The 20,880-nt window shown below is 44.0% G+C and overlaps 2 protein-coding genes across 5 annotated transcripts in view; one reads left to right on the top strand and one right to left on the bottom strand.

Annotated features, from left to right (window-relative positions):
- LOC119118268 (kelch-like protein 29) overlaps positions 1 to 1,980 on the top strand; it is an 84,197-nt gene extending 82,217 nt beyond the window's left edge. For both annotated transcript variants that reach the window (XM_037245145.1, XM_037245144.1), the window contains 2 exons: positions 99 to 243; positions 1,186 to 1,980. In XM_037245145.1, coding sequence (XP_037101040.1) covers positions 99 to 243; positions 1,186 to 1,369 — 329 coding nt within the window. In that variant the 3' untranslated portion in view covers positions 1,370 to 1,980. The remainder of the gene's footprint in view (positions 1 to 98; positions 244 to 1,185) is intronic.
- Positions 1,981 to 2,021: 41 nt separating this feature from the next.
- Positions 2,022 to 20,880, bottom strand: part of atad2b (ATPase family AAA domain containing 2B) — a 28,953-nt gene continuing 10,094 nt past the window's right edge. For all 3 annotated transcript variants that reach the window (XM_037245142.1, XM_037245143.1, XM_037245141.1), the window contains exons 23-28: positions 19,909 to 20,031; positions 18,518 to 18,718; positions 10,247 to 10,816; positions 9,733 to 9,863; positions 4,993 to 5,121; positions 2,022 to 3,721 (exon numbers count right to left, since the gene is read on the bottom strand). In XM_037245142.1, coding sequence (XP_037101037.1) covers positions 3,644 to 3,721; positions 4,993 to 5,121; positions 9,733 to 9,863; positions 10,247 to 10,816; positions 18,518 to 18,718; positions 19,909 to 20,031 — 1,232 coding nt within the window. In that variant the 3' untranslated portion in view covers positions 2,022 to 3,643. The remainder of the gene's footprint in view (positions 3,722 to 4,992; positions 5,122 to 9,732; positions 9,864 to 10,246; positions 10,817 to 18,517; positions 18,719 to 19,908; positions 20,032 to 20,880) is intronic.

Consider the following 20,880-nt stretch of genomic DNA (forward strand, 5'->3'; position numbering starts at 1 on the left):
TGATTGATTCAAGATACTGGAACCCTGCTCTGCTTTTTTGACAGGATTTTTTTTTTTTACCTGATGTGGGTAAACCTTTTATCTATGTGTGTGTGTAGACAACAAGTACGCTCCGGCGGTGAGTCTGGGTGGCCTGGTGTACATCCTGGGAGGAGCATACGCGCGAGCCACCACCATTTATGACCCAGACAAAGGCAACATCAAGGCGGGACCCAACATGAATCACTCCAGACAATTCTGCAGGTAACAAGCCCATACGTACGCGAGCGATCATGCGTGTAGACGCAGTCCCATTTAAAAGTTCTACCTCAAGAATCCTCAAGGTGGCGCTCATCTAAACAATCAGGCTAAACAGGGAGTGGATAGCAGCCAAAAAAAAATTCAAATAGAAGTTGTATTTATAGTTTGTGGTTAAAACTACCAATAGTGTATACGTGATGATAATCCCTTTTAGTGGAGTGTCAGTAATTTGCGGTCTGGCTCTGTCGCAATCCCCCGTGTATAGCGGGAGGACACTGCACTATTGGTATTGCGTGCTTCAGTGCAGCAGATGAAGTCAGGCAGGTACAGGAGAGGAAGAAAAGAAATGATCCATCTGAGCAAAGGACGCACACACCTCCTCATCCTTTCGAGTTTATCAGGCACAGCAGCGGCTGCTCGTGGTTTTTGCTGCATGCTCTTCACTCGTGGTCAAACCCAACAGATTTAAGCTTTATGTAATAGTCTTTTCCACTTCCAGCCGCGTTTGACTTGGTGTGTGTGTAGGCCCCAATCGGACACAAAAGCCGTAATCTGCTTAAAGACCAAGTTTTAATCCTCCCTGCACACAAACTTCTGTTTCTGTTTCCCCTATCAAATAACATGAGGTTGTTGGTTATTCATTATAGTTTTAGAAATTGTTATTATTGCTATGTGAGAGAAAGTGAAATATTACAGTGCCTTGCGAAAGTATTCGGCCCCCTTGAACCTTTTATCTGCATAGATATATAGCTATATAAATATCATTATATATATAAATCTGTATAGATATAGATATATATATATATATATCAATATAGAAATGTATATCTGTATAGATATAAATATATCAATATAGCTCTGTATAGATATAGCTATATATGTATAGCTATGTCTGTACAGATATAGCTATATATATGTGTGTTATCAATCCCTTCCCCACTAAAGTGCCGTGATCCTGGACGGAAAGATCTACGCAACAGGGGGCATCGTGAGCAGCGAAGGTCCTGCGCTGGGCAACATGGAAACATTTGAACCCTGCGCCAACACGTGGACGCTGTTGCAGTCGCTCCCCTGCCCGCTCTTCAGACACGGCTGCGTGGTCATCAAGAAGTACATCCAGAGCGGATGAGTCCAGGCGGAACTCCATCTGACCGTCGTGCAGTGCCAAAAACCACCAGCTGGGACTCTCCTCCTTGGAACCGGCCGCTCGTTCCCTTTCCTGTGTAAAATGTCCTTCATGTGCGACAGTTCAGCCATGCCCATTGTCCGTCATCTCATCCACAGGCGCCCTTTTAGTCAAACTCCACTCATCTTTATTTATTTGACACGAGTGTTATCTACAGGACGAGAGAGTAAGGACTTCCAAAGAGCAGATCCACGAGGACTAAAGTGGTTCAGCCTCATCCCGTTATCGGAAATATTTCATCCCAACCCCCTGCTGAGGAAAAAAGCACAATAATCACCCAAAAGTGTTGTCATATTTCTCTTTTTTTTTTTTCTTCTATACTTGGCATCTCATTTTAAAGCCACCCATTTGGTGTTGGAGGTGGACTTCTGTAAATAACAGGAAGGATAAATATGTATATTTTACAACCACAAGGCAATTGTGTATAAATGTTTTTAGGAAAAAAAAAACTAAATTGATAGGTTGAATTCAAAGGAGAAGTTGTACGTCTGTAAATCTGTATCCAGAAATGAACACTTGTTATTACGAAAAGCCAATACATATACCAAAAGAAATATGAACGCCTTTGTCTCTTCTCTCACTCTTTTTCACACTGTACAGTTTTGCACCTTTTTATTCAAGTATATCACAGCAGTAATTTGAGAAATACAGTAAGTGTTTCCATTCCAAATATAACTTACACTAGAAAGGTAACGAGAGCGTGCTTGCGTGGTGTTTAAAAGGTCAAAAGCACCTAACAGGAACGCCGACATTGCCATCAAAGGTTTCGGCTAAAAATGTCAGGGCATGTGGCGGAAGGAAGAACAGGAACAAAGCGGCTCGTTCTCTCGCTCGGCATACTGGACTAGAAAAAGTCGTTTCAACTACCAGACAAAAATTGGTTTAGTCCAAACTGGCTACGATAAAGCAATATCACAATGTATGACATTTAAACTAACCTGTGTCTTTCATTCCCAAATGTGGCTCCAATGTCATACTCCTTTTGGCAACATATTAAAAACAAAAAAACAAGTCTGGTCCGGCACAATTTCCAGTACGCATCAATTCAAAAGAAAACACCAGGAAATAAATACACACAAAAACAACAGGCATGTGTAGAACCTGAGAGACGTGTAAAAAACCCCGTACGCAAACACACAAGTTCCCCCAAAACCTGCTACACAAATGCTACAGGTTTGAAATTTTTAAACAAAAATGTGTAAATTTACAATAAATAAACATTTAACTGAACCTGCCCAAATATTAGCAGAAAAGGCTGAATAATGTTGCAAAATGGTACCCCGGTGGGTGATGGGTTGAGATTTTTGGGGCGGGCTGGGTTTCACGCCGACACACCAATAGCGAGGAGTGATGTGACTGTACAAAAAAAACAAAAAATACCGCTTGTGTGTACCGAGTAAACAGTTAACAATACGTTACGCTGAGGTAGCTTACGGCAGTTTTTTTTTTTTTTTTGCATAATTACTCCACCGCGTATTCGTGAAACAGTCTGCCCCCGGGGTGGACGGACGGATGCTGGAAGGGTCTGAAAGCGGAAATGAAATCAAATGCTGCCTTAGCGACGTTGCTGATGCTACTACGAGCTTAACGCATGGATTTAAAGAACAGAATTGGCACGTTTCCGTACAGTGGCTAATGGGCTGATACTTTTACCGAAGTCAAGCTGGTCACATTTTTATTTTTGTAGCGATTTTCTAGCGCTGTGTTTTATACAGCATTGTTTCTTGTGAAAGGTTCCGAAATGGATTCTACAAATTTGACCGTTTAAAATCATTATGTCACAGAGGGGGAGAGGTGGTTGAAAGTGAGTCATGGAGAGAGAAAAAACAATGGCGGCGCATAGTGGTGGTGGCGGTTCCACTCTGGGGCGAGATTGGTTCCGCGGTCTATAGTTTGCGGATTGTGGATATTATTCTGCCCTTGTCTTCAAATGGCGGTCACCCATTTGTGCTGGTGAGCATCGACGTGCGAGTGTGTCGTTTGGACTCGCTGTCCCGAGTTGGAAAAGCAGCGTGGATTATAGTTAGCACCCATGTAGCACCGGGGTCGCCCATCACCTTGGCGCGTGCGTGTGTGCATGTGACACACCTCAGAAGGGGGGGGGGTTTGGTTGTGTAGAAGCAGATTTTCCTGAGACGAACGATAGCACCATTGAATGTCTCTTGACTTTGCTCCAAGTTTGTGGTCCCATGGGAGGAGGCGGTTGGGGGCAGTTGCTCAGGGTCTACCTGAGGAGGTTTTGTGGTCTGAGTGGCACAGGAATGTGTCAAAATGCTGGATCCTGTTCTCCATCTCCTGCGGCACACAAAGTGACAACAACGAGGTGGCTTGTTATGGATTTGAGTGAAAAGGTGACGCAAGAGGGACGGGCTCGTTTCACTAGACGTGTTCTGCGCGCTTCGACACAAATTCTTTTTAGCTGATCGACAAAACAGTAAGGAGTTTTTAAATCTACTTTTTTAGTCTTGCAACTTGATATTATTTGAGAAACAATCACCCGCATTTTGGCTCTTATACTTATTTTCAACGCATGGATTTTGCGTCTTGTAAAATTCTGATTTTATTCTCTTTTTGCTGATAAGTGTTGTAAATTGGGCTTTTATCCTCATAATGATCCCTTTTGTCTTTATGTTCACATGCTATTGGACAAAACCCAAAGTTAATTTACTCGCCGAGTGCACGCCAGCTCCCTTCATCATCTTTGCGTCCGCCCCCTGAGAACCATCGACTTTTTTTTTTTCTTTTTGGCGTGGAAGGAAGAAATAGGGAAAGTGTTGAGAGGCAACAATCTGGTGCATTGTGCTCGTTAGCAAAGCAATCCACACAGATAAAAGTCAAAGGCAGAGGTATTCTTGCCAGAGTGTAATTTTGGCACCATGATGACATTTCAACGGCTACGTTGTCTTTTTTTTTCTCTCGCACATTATGACTTGTAAATTCAAGACATAAATGCCCAAAATGTCGTGTGTCTGTCAAACATCCAGCTGTGACACTTACTGCCAGTTACTCTTTCTCAATGCCCCATTGAGTGACCTAAATGTCAATTCAAAAAGACTAACTTTGTACAGAAGTAATTTCCCAACTTGACTCCAACATTTGGCCACGCACGATGATGATCGCCGTGTCGCTCGCTGTGATTCTCACCTAATAACATCATCATCTTTCGTTGACATGTTGTGGCAGTTTCTTAACCCCCCCCCACAAAATTGGAAACAGTTTGAAATGCTTTATGTAAATACTGTTTCCCTGAGGAGGCGTGAGAGAGGAAAAAATCTGCATAAATACTCGACAATATGTAAATAAATAACGGAGTGAAATTTTGAGAGAACCAAGCGACGTGGTTTGTATGTTCCTCTTGTCCTTCCTCCGTTGCCAACGGAGCTCGCGGCTAACTCATGGTAAACAAACACTGCTGCTTTTTAAAGCAAGTTAAGTATGTGATCAAGTTTTTGGCATATTTCGCCACTGATTTTTCCCCTGCGAATAATTCTTTTATTGTGTGGATGCTACACTCGCTTGTCAGTTAGCATACGCTAAAATAATATAGCAATGACTAGCTTGGTTACCTCCAGTAGTCGCGTCTTGTCGTACTCTCTGCGGTGGGCAAAGATGCACTGGCTGAGCACCGAGTAGAGTCTTTCCATCTGCTCCACGCTGAAGCCCTCACTCTTCCTCACCGCCATGTCGAGTAGCACCTGCAAGTGGAAAAATACATTTATGATAAGCTGGCATACGTGTGCGCCAGAAATGGCGGCCGTTCAAAAACAGGTGTGACAGCATTTGGAGGTCAAAGGCGTACAAAAGAGACGCGGATCCCGGTGACAGTTAATTAAAGCTAATCATAATAAGAAGCAAGTTTGCATTTCACGACGACTTTAATTAAAACGTTGTGGACAGTGAAAGGCCCTTTTAATTGACCCCGGTGTGTGTGTGCGCGTTCAAAATGCACAGCTCATCACAATGCGCCCACTCAATTCGACCGAGGCACATTAATTAAAGTTACTATCAATGGCGGCGAGGAAAAAAAAAAGGAGGGGAGTTCTAGGGTGAAAGGCGGTGGCCGTGCGTTAAAAGCACACAATGACGTGTCAAGATGAAGTCAGCCGACGTATGGGATTTAATTACACACATACAGGCTTAATCCAGTTTGATTACAATGGATGTTGATTACATTGAAGGGAAAGACGGAAGCAACAAACAAACTTGTGTTTCCTCAATGATACGGTCAAGCAATTGCTTTAATATAACAAAAAGTAATTATGATAGTAATAAAAAATAATTAGGGACGTCCTGATCACATGATCAAAAATAGGGCCTGATCTTTATTTGATTTATTTCACTGTTATTAAAACACTGCAAAGAGCATTTCTGCTTTTCCCAGTGAATCAAAGTTAGCCCATTGTTATTCCCGTGAGACGTTCTCCACTGCAACAGCAGATTAAGCGCATAATAACTTTGACAGTATTGTCACTTTCCATTAGACATTCTGGCAGTGCAAGACAATGCCCTCGCTAAGATGTGACAAAAACTCCCCCTTGGCCTCTAATAAGTGCAAGTCCCTTGTTAAGTAAAAAGCCAGTGCCGAGGACTCTTATAAAGTCCCCTCCCCCCCCGCAAAAATAATAGTCATCATTAGAGCCGCAGTCCAGCGAGCCGTACTCGGCACATTTTATTGGCCTATTTTCATACGGTAAGCGCGCCAAAGGGGAGCGAACGAAAATGGAGCATGGCGACGTGTCAAAAATCTGCATAAAAGCTTTAATTGGCGTAATTACAGTCCATCTTGACAGTCGAGCCACCGAGTTTGTCACCTTCCCCTTACGTTTTGGGTGCACTTTGCTACTTTACGGCGCACCTCCGCTCCTATTTTACGTAGCATCTTCTCACCTTTTCCCCATTTCAATGTTTTATAGAGCTCCCTCCCCCCGAAGCGAATTTCATGTTTTTTTTTTTTTTCCCATTCTACTCCCACCTCACCCTGTCTCCCCGTTTGCCTCGTTTCCGCTCCATTCATTCCCGTCCGCGAGATTCTTTCTCCCCACTGGCTGCGAACGGTCTGATTGCGCTCCCCTTGCCTTTTGTCAGCTTGGTCAGGGGCCGGGCGGCAGCGTGGGGTAAATGGCGGCGGTGTGTCTTACAACGCGCTTGTTGATTGAGTGAACACGCCGCAACACAAAGGGGCAGTAATCCCGTGCGGTAAGGATCGCCGCCGACACGGGCCATTTAACCCCAAAGACCCAACCTGTTAAGGCCTGGCTCTGTTCGCCGCTGCCTAATTTGACCCGTGTTACCTGCCTTGTCATGGGTCTAATGTAGCCACATACGTTTTTTACGAGAGGTTACAAGTATTGAGAGGGAAGGTAGAAGAAGTGCGCCTAATTAAAGCCTGCAGTGGTGGAGATCATTGGAGAGGCTAGCTAGCCACGTGTACCGTCAGCAGGGACACCATTAAACCGCCGCTATCTCGCTCCGCGATGCCAATTCAAATCCTTTCCGAGCAAAAACAATAAATGATAAATGAACATCGGTTTCTTTTCGCCTCAGCGAGGGCGGACACTGATTTTAAAAATAATATTCTGGTCCGTGTGGCTTATTGGGGGGGGGGGGGGGGGGGGGGGGGGGGGTTCACACAGGTAATGCAATATAGATGGTGTTAGAAGGGTCGGGGACAATCACGACAAATCATATTACGACCATCGTCTCGGAACATTAAAATGAGAAGCTCGTCCCTTAAGGGTAGGAACGGCGAGGAGAGATCCCTGCCGGGGTTGTCAACTCATCGTAAAATATGCAGCGGGGCCCGGACCGGCTTGGCTTCCAACGTGGAATCGCTGGAAAAATCCCCACGACATTTGATAGCTTGTGAATTATGCGCACTTGGTTGTAAAAGAACAAAAAAAACGGAGTGATGTGCTTTAAAGGTCTTTGTGCGAGATCAATGTCAAAATACTCCGGTAAATGGGGGAGGGGGGGGTCATTCGCGATTATTTCGAAGGACTTCTGGCACTCGTAAAGGCTTTTTCATCAAAGGAAATGAAACACCTTGACGTCCAAAATATAATATCGGAATGGACACAAGATGTACTTTCCAACTTTATTCATTACAGATTGACCTTAGCAACATTTCGCAAGTTGTTTCCATAGCTAGCCTCTGTCAAATGAAGCTAACACAAGCTCCTTTTTCACACCGCGCATCAAAGCTGTCCTTTTCCGATCATTGTTGAGTGGTCAAAGTTGAGCTGTAGATTTTCTCAGCTTCTTAAGCGGGATAGCGGCTGTGTGGTAGTGGATAGAGGAAAGCGTGGGGTGTCAAATTCAACAACCCCGAGTATAACTCAGTTCAAGAATTTGATTATATTTCCGTTACCAAGGTTCAGAAAATAATCAGAATTTCTGAACTGTTAACGTTTTTCCTAACTCGATCACCAGAGTGGTATACTTTGGTACGGTTGTGGAAGGAAGATCTGCAATCGGAATGAAAACCTGACAAACTGGACCCGAGGCTTGGTGGCAATGCAGCACCGCAGTCCCAGAATGAAGAAGAAAAAAAACAAAACAGGTGTAAATGCCATCTATTTTTATTGGCAGATGATGAACTCGCTTCTCTTTAGGGATGCAAACGTGCCTCGGGGGTGAATGGGGCTACCCCCGCTGTGACGACTAAAAGCAAGCGCCAAGATGACAAAATAAAAATTGGAACGTGCCACATGAAATGGTGAAATGTCACAATAGCGCCACGACGTGCCCCCATGCTGTGCCAGCGGTGTGGGAAAAGAACTCATTTTGGCCAACTGTTAACAGAAAACAGAATCGTCAGCAATAAGTGCGCGGTGAAGCTCCAGATTGGATATTTACTCCGGAAAAATCTCATCAGCAATCATCTGTGTTCGTTTTTTTTCCACAATAGGCCGATTGTTGGGAAAGGGAAAAATAGCAGAGCCGGGGGCACTAAAAATACGAGCAACATCGTGGCTCTGAAAGACCCAAACTCGTACTGATGTCCTCAAGGCTGTGACCAAACCACTGATGGTATTTAATACAGAGAAGAGTTTCAGAGCCTCTTCCATCATGTTGACAGTCGCGAATAATGAGCACCCTATAATCAATGAAAATAACCGAGGGAAGGCTGACATCCACCACGAGTCCTAATAAACACCAGCGAGCATAACGCCGCTTAAACGGCGGCGCTCGTTCCCGGCGCCAATAGGAAATTCAATTTGTTCCGTAAGCCGGGGGATAAAAAAGCAATTATTCACAGTCTCCCTATTTTCACGATCTGTTTCTTAAAGATAACCCAACCGCCCCCGCCCCACGACATGCTTTAGCCACAAGCCTGCAGATTAGTGCCGCACGTTGCTGTTAGCCGCGGCGGCGGCCCGTCGGAGTCCAAAAGATCGGGCCAACTAAAAGGCCTGCCAATCACTTTGAGTGATGGCGTTGACGCCGTCCTCGGCGTGGGACTCGGCTAAAAAGCTACTCGATAATGGCTTGATGGCTCTATGTCACTTGGGAAGGGGGTGGAAAAGTGAGTGCGTGTCAAAGGAGCACTTCTTTTATGCCAATTACACCCCGCGGCCACCCAGCCACTGCTGCTGCGATGCGCCATTGAGCCAAAAAGGTACCAATTTCCAGGCCACTTGGGGGGACCAAAGTAGCAAGCACTGGGGGTTCGCTCACATGTTCTGTTTGGGTGAATGGCGGCTAATGTTTTAGTCATGACCTTGTTTCCTTGCCGCATCTGTTGATTGAGAGAAACGTAATTGGCACCCAAAGAACTGCCACCCCAAAAAAGGATGAGCAGAGTTGGGATAAGCCCGAGAAAAGTTATTCATCTGAGAAGGACAGCTGACAAACCATCAGCTTGAAAACAGACCTATAGATGTCGAAGGGGCGCAGTCGTCCGTAAAGGGGCTTTACCATCCTGTATAATGTAAATCCCATTCTACAAAAAAAAAATGTCTGCTTTGTTCGGAAAGTTTGAGTAGGCTTTGTGAAGGGGGCTCAATGACAAATACAAAGAGTGATCGGCACAAGGCCGAGGTCAAGCTACTTTTTATGAGCTAACCTTCGTACGGCAAAGTCGGTATCATGTCTCCCGTCAATTTACGATGTGCCCGAGCGTGTTCAATCAACTAATTGCAACAATTACGGCCCTGTCAGAAATCAGTGTAGCCCCGATTAAGACCCTCCAGTATTTTATTTCGTAGTCATATATTCTCTTCCTTTTCCTCCAGTCAATTCAAGAAGCATAGCCTACTTGAGCTCCACCCTCTTTTTAAATTTTTAAAAATAATCGAGTGCATTACCAAAAGTTGCTGGTGATCAACCACGAGCGGAGGAGGCGGGGATGTGGCGTTGGGGTCGTCTTCCGTCCTCGCGGCCGCTGCTTTCAGCTGCTCCGACGGGCTGGTCTTGCATTTCTTCGCCTTGCCGTCACCTGTAAATGACATCAAAGCTTTCATGATGGCAACCGAGCGAGCGATACTCGCACCCCCCCCCCCCCCCCACAAAACTCTGCAGTTGAAAGGGAGCTTTTACTATAGCGGAAGATGGTAGACCATTTAGAAACAGGGCCCATTTTCTCAAATAAGACCAAATGGGTTTTGGATGACGGGCTGCGTACACTTCAAAGCAGGCCAACAGCACCACCGTGTGATGCCGTTTCATCTCTGTTTGACTGTCGGCATGGTCTTAAGGCTGCAAATCTAATTCCCATTTTATGTCTGCACGGTAAACCCCTACAAAATTGCGCCACCTCAACAACAGTGTCAAATGCAGATTTAACGGGTCAACATGCCTATTCTCTCTCCAACTACGTACCTTCTTTGTCCGGATCATCTTCCAGACCTTTGTGCTCCTGATTCGATTCACCCTCGTCATTAATGCTCTTGTGCTCCCCCTTTGACGCTATTTCATCCCTCGTGTTCTGAGGAGTCCTTTTCTCACTGGCCTTGCTGTTTTTCTCCAGGCACTGAGAGTCCAGACTATCCATGGAGTCGTTCCCATTCACTTGCGCGAGGTGGAGAGCCTCAGAAGAATGCAATTTTTCATTTGGAGGTTTTGCATCAGTTTGCCTCTCCTTGTCTGCTTGGGATTGGAAATCGTTTGTTTGTTTTTCCAACTCCTTTCCAGTGTCAGTAGAGCCGGCCGGGGGCTCGTTGGAGCTTTCCTCCTCCATGGAGGAGACGTGGGGGAGATGACCATTGGTCTGGGGTCCCGGGGTGTCGCAGGAAGACTCCTCATCCAGCGTTAGGCATGAGTCGCTGGGCCCTGCCGCTTCTATTTCAGCCTCCACTTTTTGTACTTCTACTCCCTTTTTGTGGTGTTTATGCTTGCGGATGATGCCCCGCACCCAAGATTGCCGTCGGCGGAGCTTCCTCTTGACATGATCTGTGAGGCAAAATGACAAAAAAAAATGGCCATTGAATGACACGTCTCAGTTGGCGGCCAACAGAAGCTAGCTAACACTAGCTGTGCTCCAGCAACGATCAATAACGAGACTGACTGGCCACAAAAACTCATAGAAAAATTACTTGTGGCAGCAAACGACATTTGTTAAAAGCCAGTTTTTCACAAATTTCACTGGGATCAATATCTGAGAGCACTGCCAAGGCTTTATCTTAAAAGTGTCCTTCTAGCTCATTTCGTTTAAAATTCTTGACATACCAAGCTAAATGACAAGGGCATATTCATACTTGCCCTTCTATTGTACAGTTTTAAAATTTATGGCAAAATCTTAAGTGCAATTTTTGTACTGTAATGTTCCCATTGAAGTGGACAAAATTATCCTAAATTATCTTTTTATTTGAGTTTTATGTCAAAGTCTGCTTTATTGTCAATTTCTTCACATGCCAAGACACACAAAGAAATCGAAATTATATGCAAAGTTGTCAAACTGCAAGACAGTTCAGTTTGTTTTGAAGTCTCACTATTTTCTTGGGTCTTAGATTTTTTTTTTTGCACTGATATGCTAAATGGACCACGGTGGACTCATTCAATCAAGTCAAAGCCATTATAATTCTGTCAAGGGCCAGTGGACTAGCATAAATCAGACAAAAGATCCTTGGTATAATTAATAATATATGCCCCATTGTGATTCTCAATGGACACTAAACGCTCAGGTATGCATTAGCCTCAATTAAACAGTGCAGCACGCTCCCTGCTTTGGATTGGATTACGACCCATTTAAAATAGATTTTTTTTTATATTCATCATTAGGGCTAGGTCATGTCTAACCTAGGCGGAGATTGTAGACAGAAATCAAATTCGCTGTTGTTAACAGAACCTTGCATTTTCCCTTCCATGCTGCCCAGATGTCTTATTTACACAAAGAAGAAGAAAAAAACACCCCACGGGAGGTTGGCTTGCGAGGGCTTAGCTATCACCATCAAAGATGTGTAATAAGCACCCGGGGGAGGGAAAAGGTGAGACGGAGTAGCAGCAAGTGACTCGTCATAGGAAGCTCGTAAATGATGCATGAAAATTGTCAGAGCATGAACAGTGGAGCGCAGAGGGGGGAGGGCGAAGGCAGAGAAGTCAGTCTTAGTTCCAAAGCTCTTTTGTAGTAGTAATTAAAGCCCTCGTTACATTTGCTGGGCTGTGCCAAATGTTACGTTTGTGTGCGCCAGTTAAAGTGAACGCTGAGCGGGGGGAGATGAAATTTCATGCCGGCATCCAAAGTGCGGTACCGGCAATTATTAAGTCGATAAATCATTGCAGTGCCGCCAACATGAACACAGCTCGGGAAAGCCTTTGGGTGCAATTATGAATTGGGTGTCTCTGAATGACTGACTGATTTCTTTACTATTTATTTCATCGAATTATTGCTTCAGTGATCTGGAGCGTTAAGAGGTGAAGGGACTGAAGGGAACCAAGAGGAGTGGAAGTTGTTACATTACGCTTCTGCCTGCAGGGGAGATTGCCAGACGTTTGGTCTTGGAATTTTTAATTTCGAGCCAAAAACCTCTGCCATTGTTCAGTGGCGAAAACTTAAATTTTAAATGTAACTGGCAGTGAGTACAAGGTGTAGCCCACCGCCAGTTTAAAGTCGGACATTTAATTGCAAGTCATCGTATTTTGCTGTCTCGTAGACTTGCTGATCATGCGTAACTTTGGAACATGCGTCTTAATTAACGGAGATCACAAAGCCTTCGCTTTTAATATGACGCGGCAGCTCTTCACATTTATGATGAGGTTACTATAAATAGTCACTGACACAAATGGGTCAACAGATCATGTCTAATTCTCAGCGCGCTAAAGACCATAGACTCTCCACTTGACAATTAGGGCAGCGGAGGTCCAAAATGTCTTAAGTATTTTGGTTCTCACTTCAGAAAGACCACCAAAAAAACGCTGAGAAGATAATTTACATATTATACACATACATATACTGTAGTATTCGTTATTTCAAAATTCTGCACAACCACTGGCAATAGCCCAACTTGGGAAATCATCCAATCTGCTCGCATCATTCCCGATTCACTCCGACACACCTCTCCAAACTTGAACAGATGCTCTCTTGTTTGCCTGGCGCATGGCGTACTTTTCAACGCAAGCGTGTGTTTCCATGGCAATCAACAACATTTTCCCTTCGGTCCCGAGAGGACTCCACTCTGTAATTCGCCGTGAATTCACATTTAGGACACGGGGGGCGAACACCGGCGTGCATTCATGGCGAGGGAATAAATTATAATGTAGCATTTTGGGGTCGAGGGAGAAAAATATGCTTGGAGCTGTTTTTTGGGGGCGTTTGACTAGTGTAATTTAATTATCATATGGGGCACTGGCGCATATTTGATATAAGATTCCCAATAGCAAGAAAATGTGGGCTATGGGTGTTGGCTGGGATTTATGCCACAAAAATGCGGTTATGAGACATGATATTTATTTCATAAAGTAAAGAAAGAATTTATGGAAAGAGAGCTTAGAAGTCTGATGGAAAGATTTTAGGCATTTTGAGGAACAGGAAAATTCACTTGTGTGTTTTAAAAACTGTCAAAAAAATAAGCATGGAGTATCAGACTATTTGTGAATGGCATTGTAAATTGCTAAGAGCTAGCTTGCCCTATTGATGGATGACTTCACCTAATTAAAGAAAAGAACAGCCTACGTAGTCGCAACTATGCCAGGAAAGAACACAAGCAAACACCAGAGAAATGAGAAAAATCATACCATTGTGAGTAGAGTTGTCGGAAAAGAAAGCTAGCAAGGCCGTGAGAGTGACTCATGGACTGCAGGGTCATAAAATGTAAAGACAGCCATTTGTCAAGCGAGGTGACACGTTGCGCCGACACTTAATGAAACGTCCCGATCAATAAATGATACCATCCCCGGCTTGTGGAAATGAAGGCGATCAGTCAATTCCCTCAATTGTTCCCCCCACTGCCGCCAACCGACGGTTTGTTTGCTTTTACTTTCGCTACGTCTCTCGGCTAATGGCGTCCCGCACGATAGCATCAATACTGGCGACGAGGCCGCGGCCGGCTGTGCAATTTCATTGGCTCACAAGTCAACATTTTTCAATCTCTCGCATAAGAACACCGAGACGGGAGTTAAAAGAACTTGGCGGAGTCTACGTCTGCCTCAGGGACATCGACCTAGCCTTCTGCCGTTTCTTCTATCAATAAAGATCTATCTATCTATTCGGTTAACAATGGGTAATTAGCCGCTACATGAAGTACATCCAAGGAGTCCGGAAAAAAATAAGATATAAAAGCAGACTAAATCTCGGTATTCAACAGAGTTCCAATGCTGCATTATCATAAAAGAAAGCCGAAGTTTGAGCAATTACTTGTTAGCATCAGTAAACATCTGCCAAGGATTCAGGTCTTTTCTTACAGGGCATATAGTTTATCACAGAACCTTAAATGTGATTTAAAAGATTCCTCCAGCAAACAACATGTCCTTCAAAAAGAAAACATTTACTTCAAGGAGAGACTCAAGATATAATAAAAGCGAGTTTGCGTATTAAGGCTACAACACATAAAAGGATTAGTGGGCGTGTGAAACAGTTTTGACATGAATCGTTCGCGTTGATGTAGCCATTAGTAACCGGTGTCCCATCGTAGAAACGACGATTTGATGCATGACAACGAACCACACGAGAGAGCCACTGGAAAAAGATCATTACTAGCCGAGCTGCCCTTGACTATAATGACACGTCGTTAGCTACAAACCGGGGCAGCTATATGCGAGGGAAATGCACTTTGACGCGACATTTAATGGCTATGTCCGCGATTAGGGTGAATAAGTGAGGTTCTCCCAGTAATTTGAAGTAATTAAAAACAATCGGTGCACATTTTAAATTCTTACGGACCGGTGTGGGGGTTTAATGCAAGTCACGCAGCGTCTTATTATGGCAGCGAGCATGGTCAAATAACTAATATGTGGCTGATTTTATTGCCTATCCTATTGTTATGGGTGAGAAAATGTGCAGTGTGAATTAATTTCAGCTTTAAACCTTCTCAACAACCACGGGACCGCAGCCATAATAGAAATAAAATGTTCATAGCCACACATATTTGCATAATTGGAGAGCTGTAAAAAGATGTGAATCGCTGAAGAAAAGGAGGCTAAAACTTTGTTTACATAACAGTACCGTACACTATTTTTTGCAAAAGTCAGTTTTTATTCCATCGTTGGGTAGCAGCTACGTTATGAGATGCCAAAATCTGCCACAAAAAGTAGAAAATCATGAGTAGCATTCACGAGTGCTGTAGTTTGAAAGCAAAAACCTTCTGTTTCCGTGTTGCTGTTCAAAGAACACTAATCGTGTTACGGTATTATGTTTGTGCAAGTGTTCCTGTCAAACGCAACTGAACCGGGCTCCCATTACACTGCTGGCGGCATCAGCTGAATTTTACTGAAAAGCACTAATCAAAATATGTCAAATCGGCTAATGTTTTAAGTCAAAATGAGTTGAAATATTGAACCGCCTAAGGAAAGTTCTTCAGATTGGATGTGTTGACTGTGTAGCACCGGTCAGCCAATCCAAGGGCAGACTAGCTTTTTACACTTCCAAGGGCAGACTAGCTTTTTACACTATCAGAATACAATTTTGACATGTACGGTCATAATTAAAGAGATTTGGGGGAAAAGGCCCGCAGACACAGCGGTAGACAGTAATGTGACGTGCAACCTAATACGATCAAAATAATGAGGATTGAGATTCATTTGGGTTGGCGCTGCAACCATCCAAGAGGCGTTTGTGCCCACCAAATGGCAGCTAAGCTTGGCGTCGCTCCCCCAGCGCGCCAGATTGCCTTTGAAAAGTCTTTTTTTTTTTCCGGAGAGAAAAGCGTATTCTAATATCGGACACTAACGCTGCAATCTCAAACTGGAGATGGGTTCTTTGTAGCCTGCTGTTCGTGTTCTAATTTTAGCCCCCTAAGGAAGGAAAAAAAGGTCCCATTTGTCACCTGATGTCGGTAGCAGGCCACGTTAATAATGGAAACAAGCTGCCAAAATGAGTTTCCTGCATATACCCGACCTTAGTTAGCCTAAAGCGACAAGCGGCTAACTCCCCAGGGGAGTTAGTGGGATGACTGTGAAGCCACCGAGCGCAACTTTGGTGACAATTAAAAAAAACGTCATAAATGATTGAGGCCATCGTTTAAAATGATTAACCCATTTAAACTTATTGGGGTACAGTTAAGTTAAAGCAAACACCACAAATTTGAATTCCCTGCTATGGTGAATGGAAAATACTAAGACTGGGGTTATTAAATAAATTATTTGAACAAAATATCAAATTGGTGGAATTATCTTTGTATTCTATAAAAAAGATAAGTGTCCTCTTATCACCCCATTTCCTGGATGCCGACTGTCTGTCCTTTATGATCTGAAAAGAAATCAAATCCAGGCCATCCTTTCATGCAGTAACGACTCCAGCCTAATATAAAAGGAAGCGTGGGGTGTTTATTATGACTTTAAATATCCCATCAAGGCCTGGCGATGGATTGACATTGGCAACGGGGAGGAGAGACGCCCGTTTCATGTAAGATGCGCGGTGGGGGTTAGTCGCAGCGGTGTTCCAGCCACAAGAGAAGCCTTGGTGGCTGTTGCCTTGGGCAGGCAGGCTATTGACTGATGCAGAGGACGCATTATGCAGCGCATCATTATTCTTCTCTTTTGCAAACACTGACGATACTTGTGTGAAAGGGATGCATCGTGATGGTAAAAGAACAAAGGGACATCAAAAATCATCAGATGTGAATATTGAAAGTGGCAATCAATAGCGAAAGGGACACGGGGTGGGGGGGTGGACAAGCAAGTGCCATTCGAATAAGGAAAGCGAAGGAGATTTAATTATAAATGAAAGGATGGCACTTGCAATGAACTTGATCCTTGTCGTGATGCACCATACGTGAACCCCGAGCTGGGGCCTCGCTAATGGTCCTGTGGGGGAGGAAGGACGGGGGCGGGGGGGTGCTCCCACCTTCGGTGTGAGCGAGCGAGTGGAGAGCAGAAGCGGGAGCACGGCAAACATATTCCGTCCATTCAAGGTCTTCCCACGCATCTATCCATGGCAACCAGGTTTGTCCAGCGAACGCGAGTGCTTTTCACACCCGCTTTGCAAATATATTAAGCCTCCAAAAAAGTGTTTGTGTAAATATTGAGTGGCCCTCATCATCGCGCTGCTTGTTATATTGGAATGGCGCGGGCCAGTCGCGGCACTTGACGAGAAGAGGGAGCAGTGGATCGAAAACAAAAGTAAATAAATAAATATATCGTGTCAAGTGCCAAGGTAACTCCAGGCTAAGATTTGCGATAAACCCGCACCTTTAAAATGGCTACAAAAAAAATCAATGGGCTGCCAGGAAACGGTCAAAATGACCCTAAAATTAGCTAGTGTGGTCCAAAATAACAGACACCTCGTCGTCTTTTCTGTCATGGCTTTGTCAGTTGAATTTAAACACCATTCAACAGCGCTGAGAAAAACAAAGCATGAAAAAGCAGACCGGTGCGCGACTTCATTTGCCGAGCAGTGCCGAATTTTACCGGCTGCACTTTTTAGCCTGTCATGTCATTATGCACAATCACTGATCAATTAGACTAATAGCTGCCCCACTGAGAAGTTCCAGGTGAGAACAGGATGTCGATGTCACAAATTAATCACCCGACTTAGCCTAATTGACGCTTTCAACAGAGGGTTTTAGTAATGACTCTTCACGACATGCTTCTGAATAAACTCCTACATACGAAACTTACCGTCCACGTAAGACTCAATATCGCGTTGTTTTCCTGTACTACTTCCATCCCGTCATGAATAAAAATGTACATTTGAAGGATTTGGACCTGGCTTGATTGATAGCAGAAGAGAAATAACGCTCACTAGGGGTGCTGCTCATGGAAAACAAGCACCACCCTGTGTTGGGTACGAGGAATACAGCGGAAACTTGAGTGCGTATTGTAAGAAGCCTGGCGGGCATTTTGTGACTTAACATGTGAGCAGTTGAGGTGACATCCCCGTTAGTTTGCCTCACACCTGCCATTTGCCACAGCTGGTCATGTAATGGCCCCGTGGTGTGGTCATGTTCCGAGTGGTTAAGAGAGGGGAGGACCCCGCTAATGAGGCTGCTCACTAGCGTCGACTCCCCACAGTGTGTGTCGTATACATCTGGTGGGCTGTAATCATGTGACACATCTGGCTGCTGTTAAGAGGCTCAAGGATTTGTTGGGGGTTTCATTTCTTGCCTGTGTATTTGTGCAGTTTGTTTATGTATTTGTATTCCCTTTGTTTTACTGTGCTGTCTGTTGCCGGGTCGGCGTTACTAATCGCATAGCATGGATTAAATTGAAAACAATGAAAGAGATTGTTTTGTTTACTTTTTTAAAGACAATTACTCCAAATGAATTAGAACACTCAATTAGGGCAGTCAAGAGAAGAATATTCAAGGGCTCCAGTGTGTTTCTAGTTTAACAGCAGATATCTTGTTTATACAAATGCACGACAAGAAAAATGGTTTTAAAAAATGTGACTTACCTTTGTGTCAAGTTCCAACAATAATCATTTCTTTACACTTGCCATCTATTGTATGGCAGGGAATCCAAACTATTTCTGTGTGTGTGTGTCTTTCTTGCGGTACTCACAGCATGTTTTATTGTCGGTGGCCTCGCCCTGAGTGCTGGCCTTACTCTGCTGTTCCGCGGCACTGTGACTCCTCTTGTTTCCGGGAGGGCTCGGAGTAGTTGCTCCTGCTTTTGATGGTGATGCTGTTCCTGGTGGTGATGCTTCAGCCGCTGCTGCTGCTGTTGCTGTTGTTGCTGCAGGCTGAGTTGGCGTCTGCTGGTCTGCGCATCACAACGGAAGATTAGGTTAGGAAGTACACTATACGCCCATATTGGTCTTTATGCAGAGGAGTGGCATTACATTAGTATCAATCAGCAGAGAGAAATGGGAAGTGGAGACTCATTCTGGGCAAATTGAGCTCGAAATGGTAGCTTCAAACCAAAATGGCGAACTTTCTGTGGATTTTCAGCCACGTATTTATTAGGCTTTTTTGTGGTCCCGTCAATGACAAACAAGTCTATCGAATCCTGTTTTCTACATTACTATTTACCCCGCATATCTTTTGTGACATTAACAATGTTATTTTAACCAGTGGAACCAGTTTTTTGGTGGTAATATTTTAAACATCAACTTAGTCTCTTTTTTTTTTTTTTTTTTTACAATAGTCATTGTCAGCTTGAGTGTTACAGCACACTAAAAACTGAGGTGGAGCCGGTCCATCGAAGCCCTCCGAATAACAACATTTTCATTTCTCACATTTATTTTACCACCTTCTCAAGTCCCAGGCTTGCCGCCAGGAGTTCGCTACAACCCGGGTGTCATGCAAACGACTCGGCTAATCGATAGCGTTATAAAAAGACCTTGACTAAAGGATGAAATATTTAAAAGCGCTACGATTCTTTTGCTGACTATCGGCTCGAACAATATTCATAGCGCATGTTAAAATAAGACTATTGTAAATGTACACTAATTTGGAGAGGGCACCCTAAGATGATTTAAAAGTTTAAATATGTTCACTTTGTGACTAGCAGATATAAATAAACATTGTTAAGCGGGAGACTGTGTTCTATTGCACTTACTTTAAGCGGCCATGCTAATTAGCCAATTCCTACAGGGGCAATCGTCAACTGGAATATCTGCATACGATTACACACCTCACCGCTTTAGTATTTGACGGGATACATAAAAAAAAAAAACTCCTCGGATGTATCATTTAACATCTGCTTAATCGCGCCTAATCGTAACCAAATCTGCTGCCGAAGCATAAACAGTGGAGGCCTTGAAGTCATGTGTTCCGGAAAAATTTAGATTATGGCACACCTATCTTTCGGCAATTTGGAGGGGAAAAGCACTGGGAATATTTTCCGGATGCACTAAGTCAAAACCGCAGAAAATCTAAATTTACTAGCAAGTGTGTCTTTGAATTAATTTACTGGCATAAGAAGTACAGAGAACACGTTAAGGTTCTCACCAGTCTTCCTGCGCGCCTCCTTGATGTCCTCGCACATGCGATCAAATTCTGGGTCGAGCTCCGAGGAGAAGATAGCGTGTGCTGTGTCCTTGAGGCTGCATGCTCGGTGCCTGATCACCTTGTCTGCAAAACAGAGAGTAAGAACATGCATCTCCACGTTTTGTACACTAATCTGATCGACGGAGCACTGCCGCGAAATGGAAGGGAAACGCCATAAATCACATCAAGCTCCTCAAAAACAGTAACTTAAAATAAACTAAATCAACCAGTATTTCACTGAATGTACTACAAAGACAAGTAACTTCATGCTCAAACTACTAAACTTTATTTACTGCAGCTGGAAAAACAACAATTTATTATTTGACATCCTGTGTTTGGGCTAAAAAAGTAGTAATGTGTTCTCCAGCACACCATGTCTCTGATGTCCCCGGGCATCATTAATCCCCATTTTGTGTGACTGAAAGGACGGGCTGAAGAGTGAGGCTAAAAGCGTATCCACTGTAAACAGGCTGCCTCTCATTACAGCCAGGCGGAGGTAGGGAGAGGTGGTGGAGGGCTCGCAATCTGCCAGCATTTGTCTAATTGGACGACGGCTGCGTAATGGTGATGGAGGCAGTGTGTGTACGTGTGTGTGTGTGTATGTGTGTACGCATGCGAACATTACAAAAAAGGCCTTTCAGAGGCTTCTAATGACAGCTGCCCTGCTGGGAGCTCATCTGCGTCAAGTCTCTTTCTATTACTATTTACCAGCACTTCTAATTTGCTTGATGGTAAAAAAAAAAAAAAAGCTTCTTTATGTTGATGCATGAGTGACACATTCGCCTTCAATTGGACAATTGACATTAAAATGTCGATTTTTGGGGGCGACTTTATTCCAATGCTACATAGTTTACTGTAAAATCACATTAAAAACAGAACTTGTGCACAGAACTGCATGTTTACAAAGTAACCATATCTTGCTAATTTAATCCC

The sequence above is a fragment of the Syngnathus acus genome, chromosome 24 (assembly GCF_901709675.1).
Source record: "Syngnathus acus chromosome 24, fSynAcu1.2, whole genome shotgun sequence".
Classification (NCBI taxonomy): domain Eukaryota; kingdom Metazoa; phylum Chordata; class Actinopteri; order Syngnathiformes; family Syngnathidae; genus Syngnathus; species Syngnathus acus.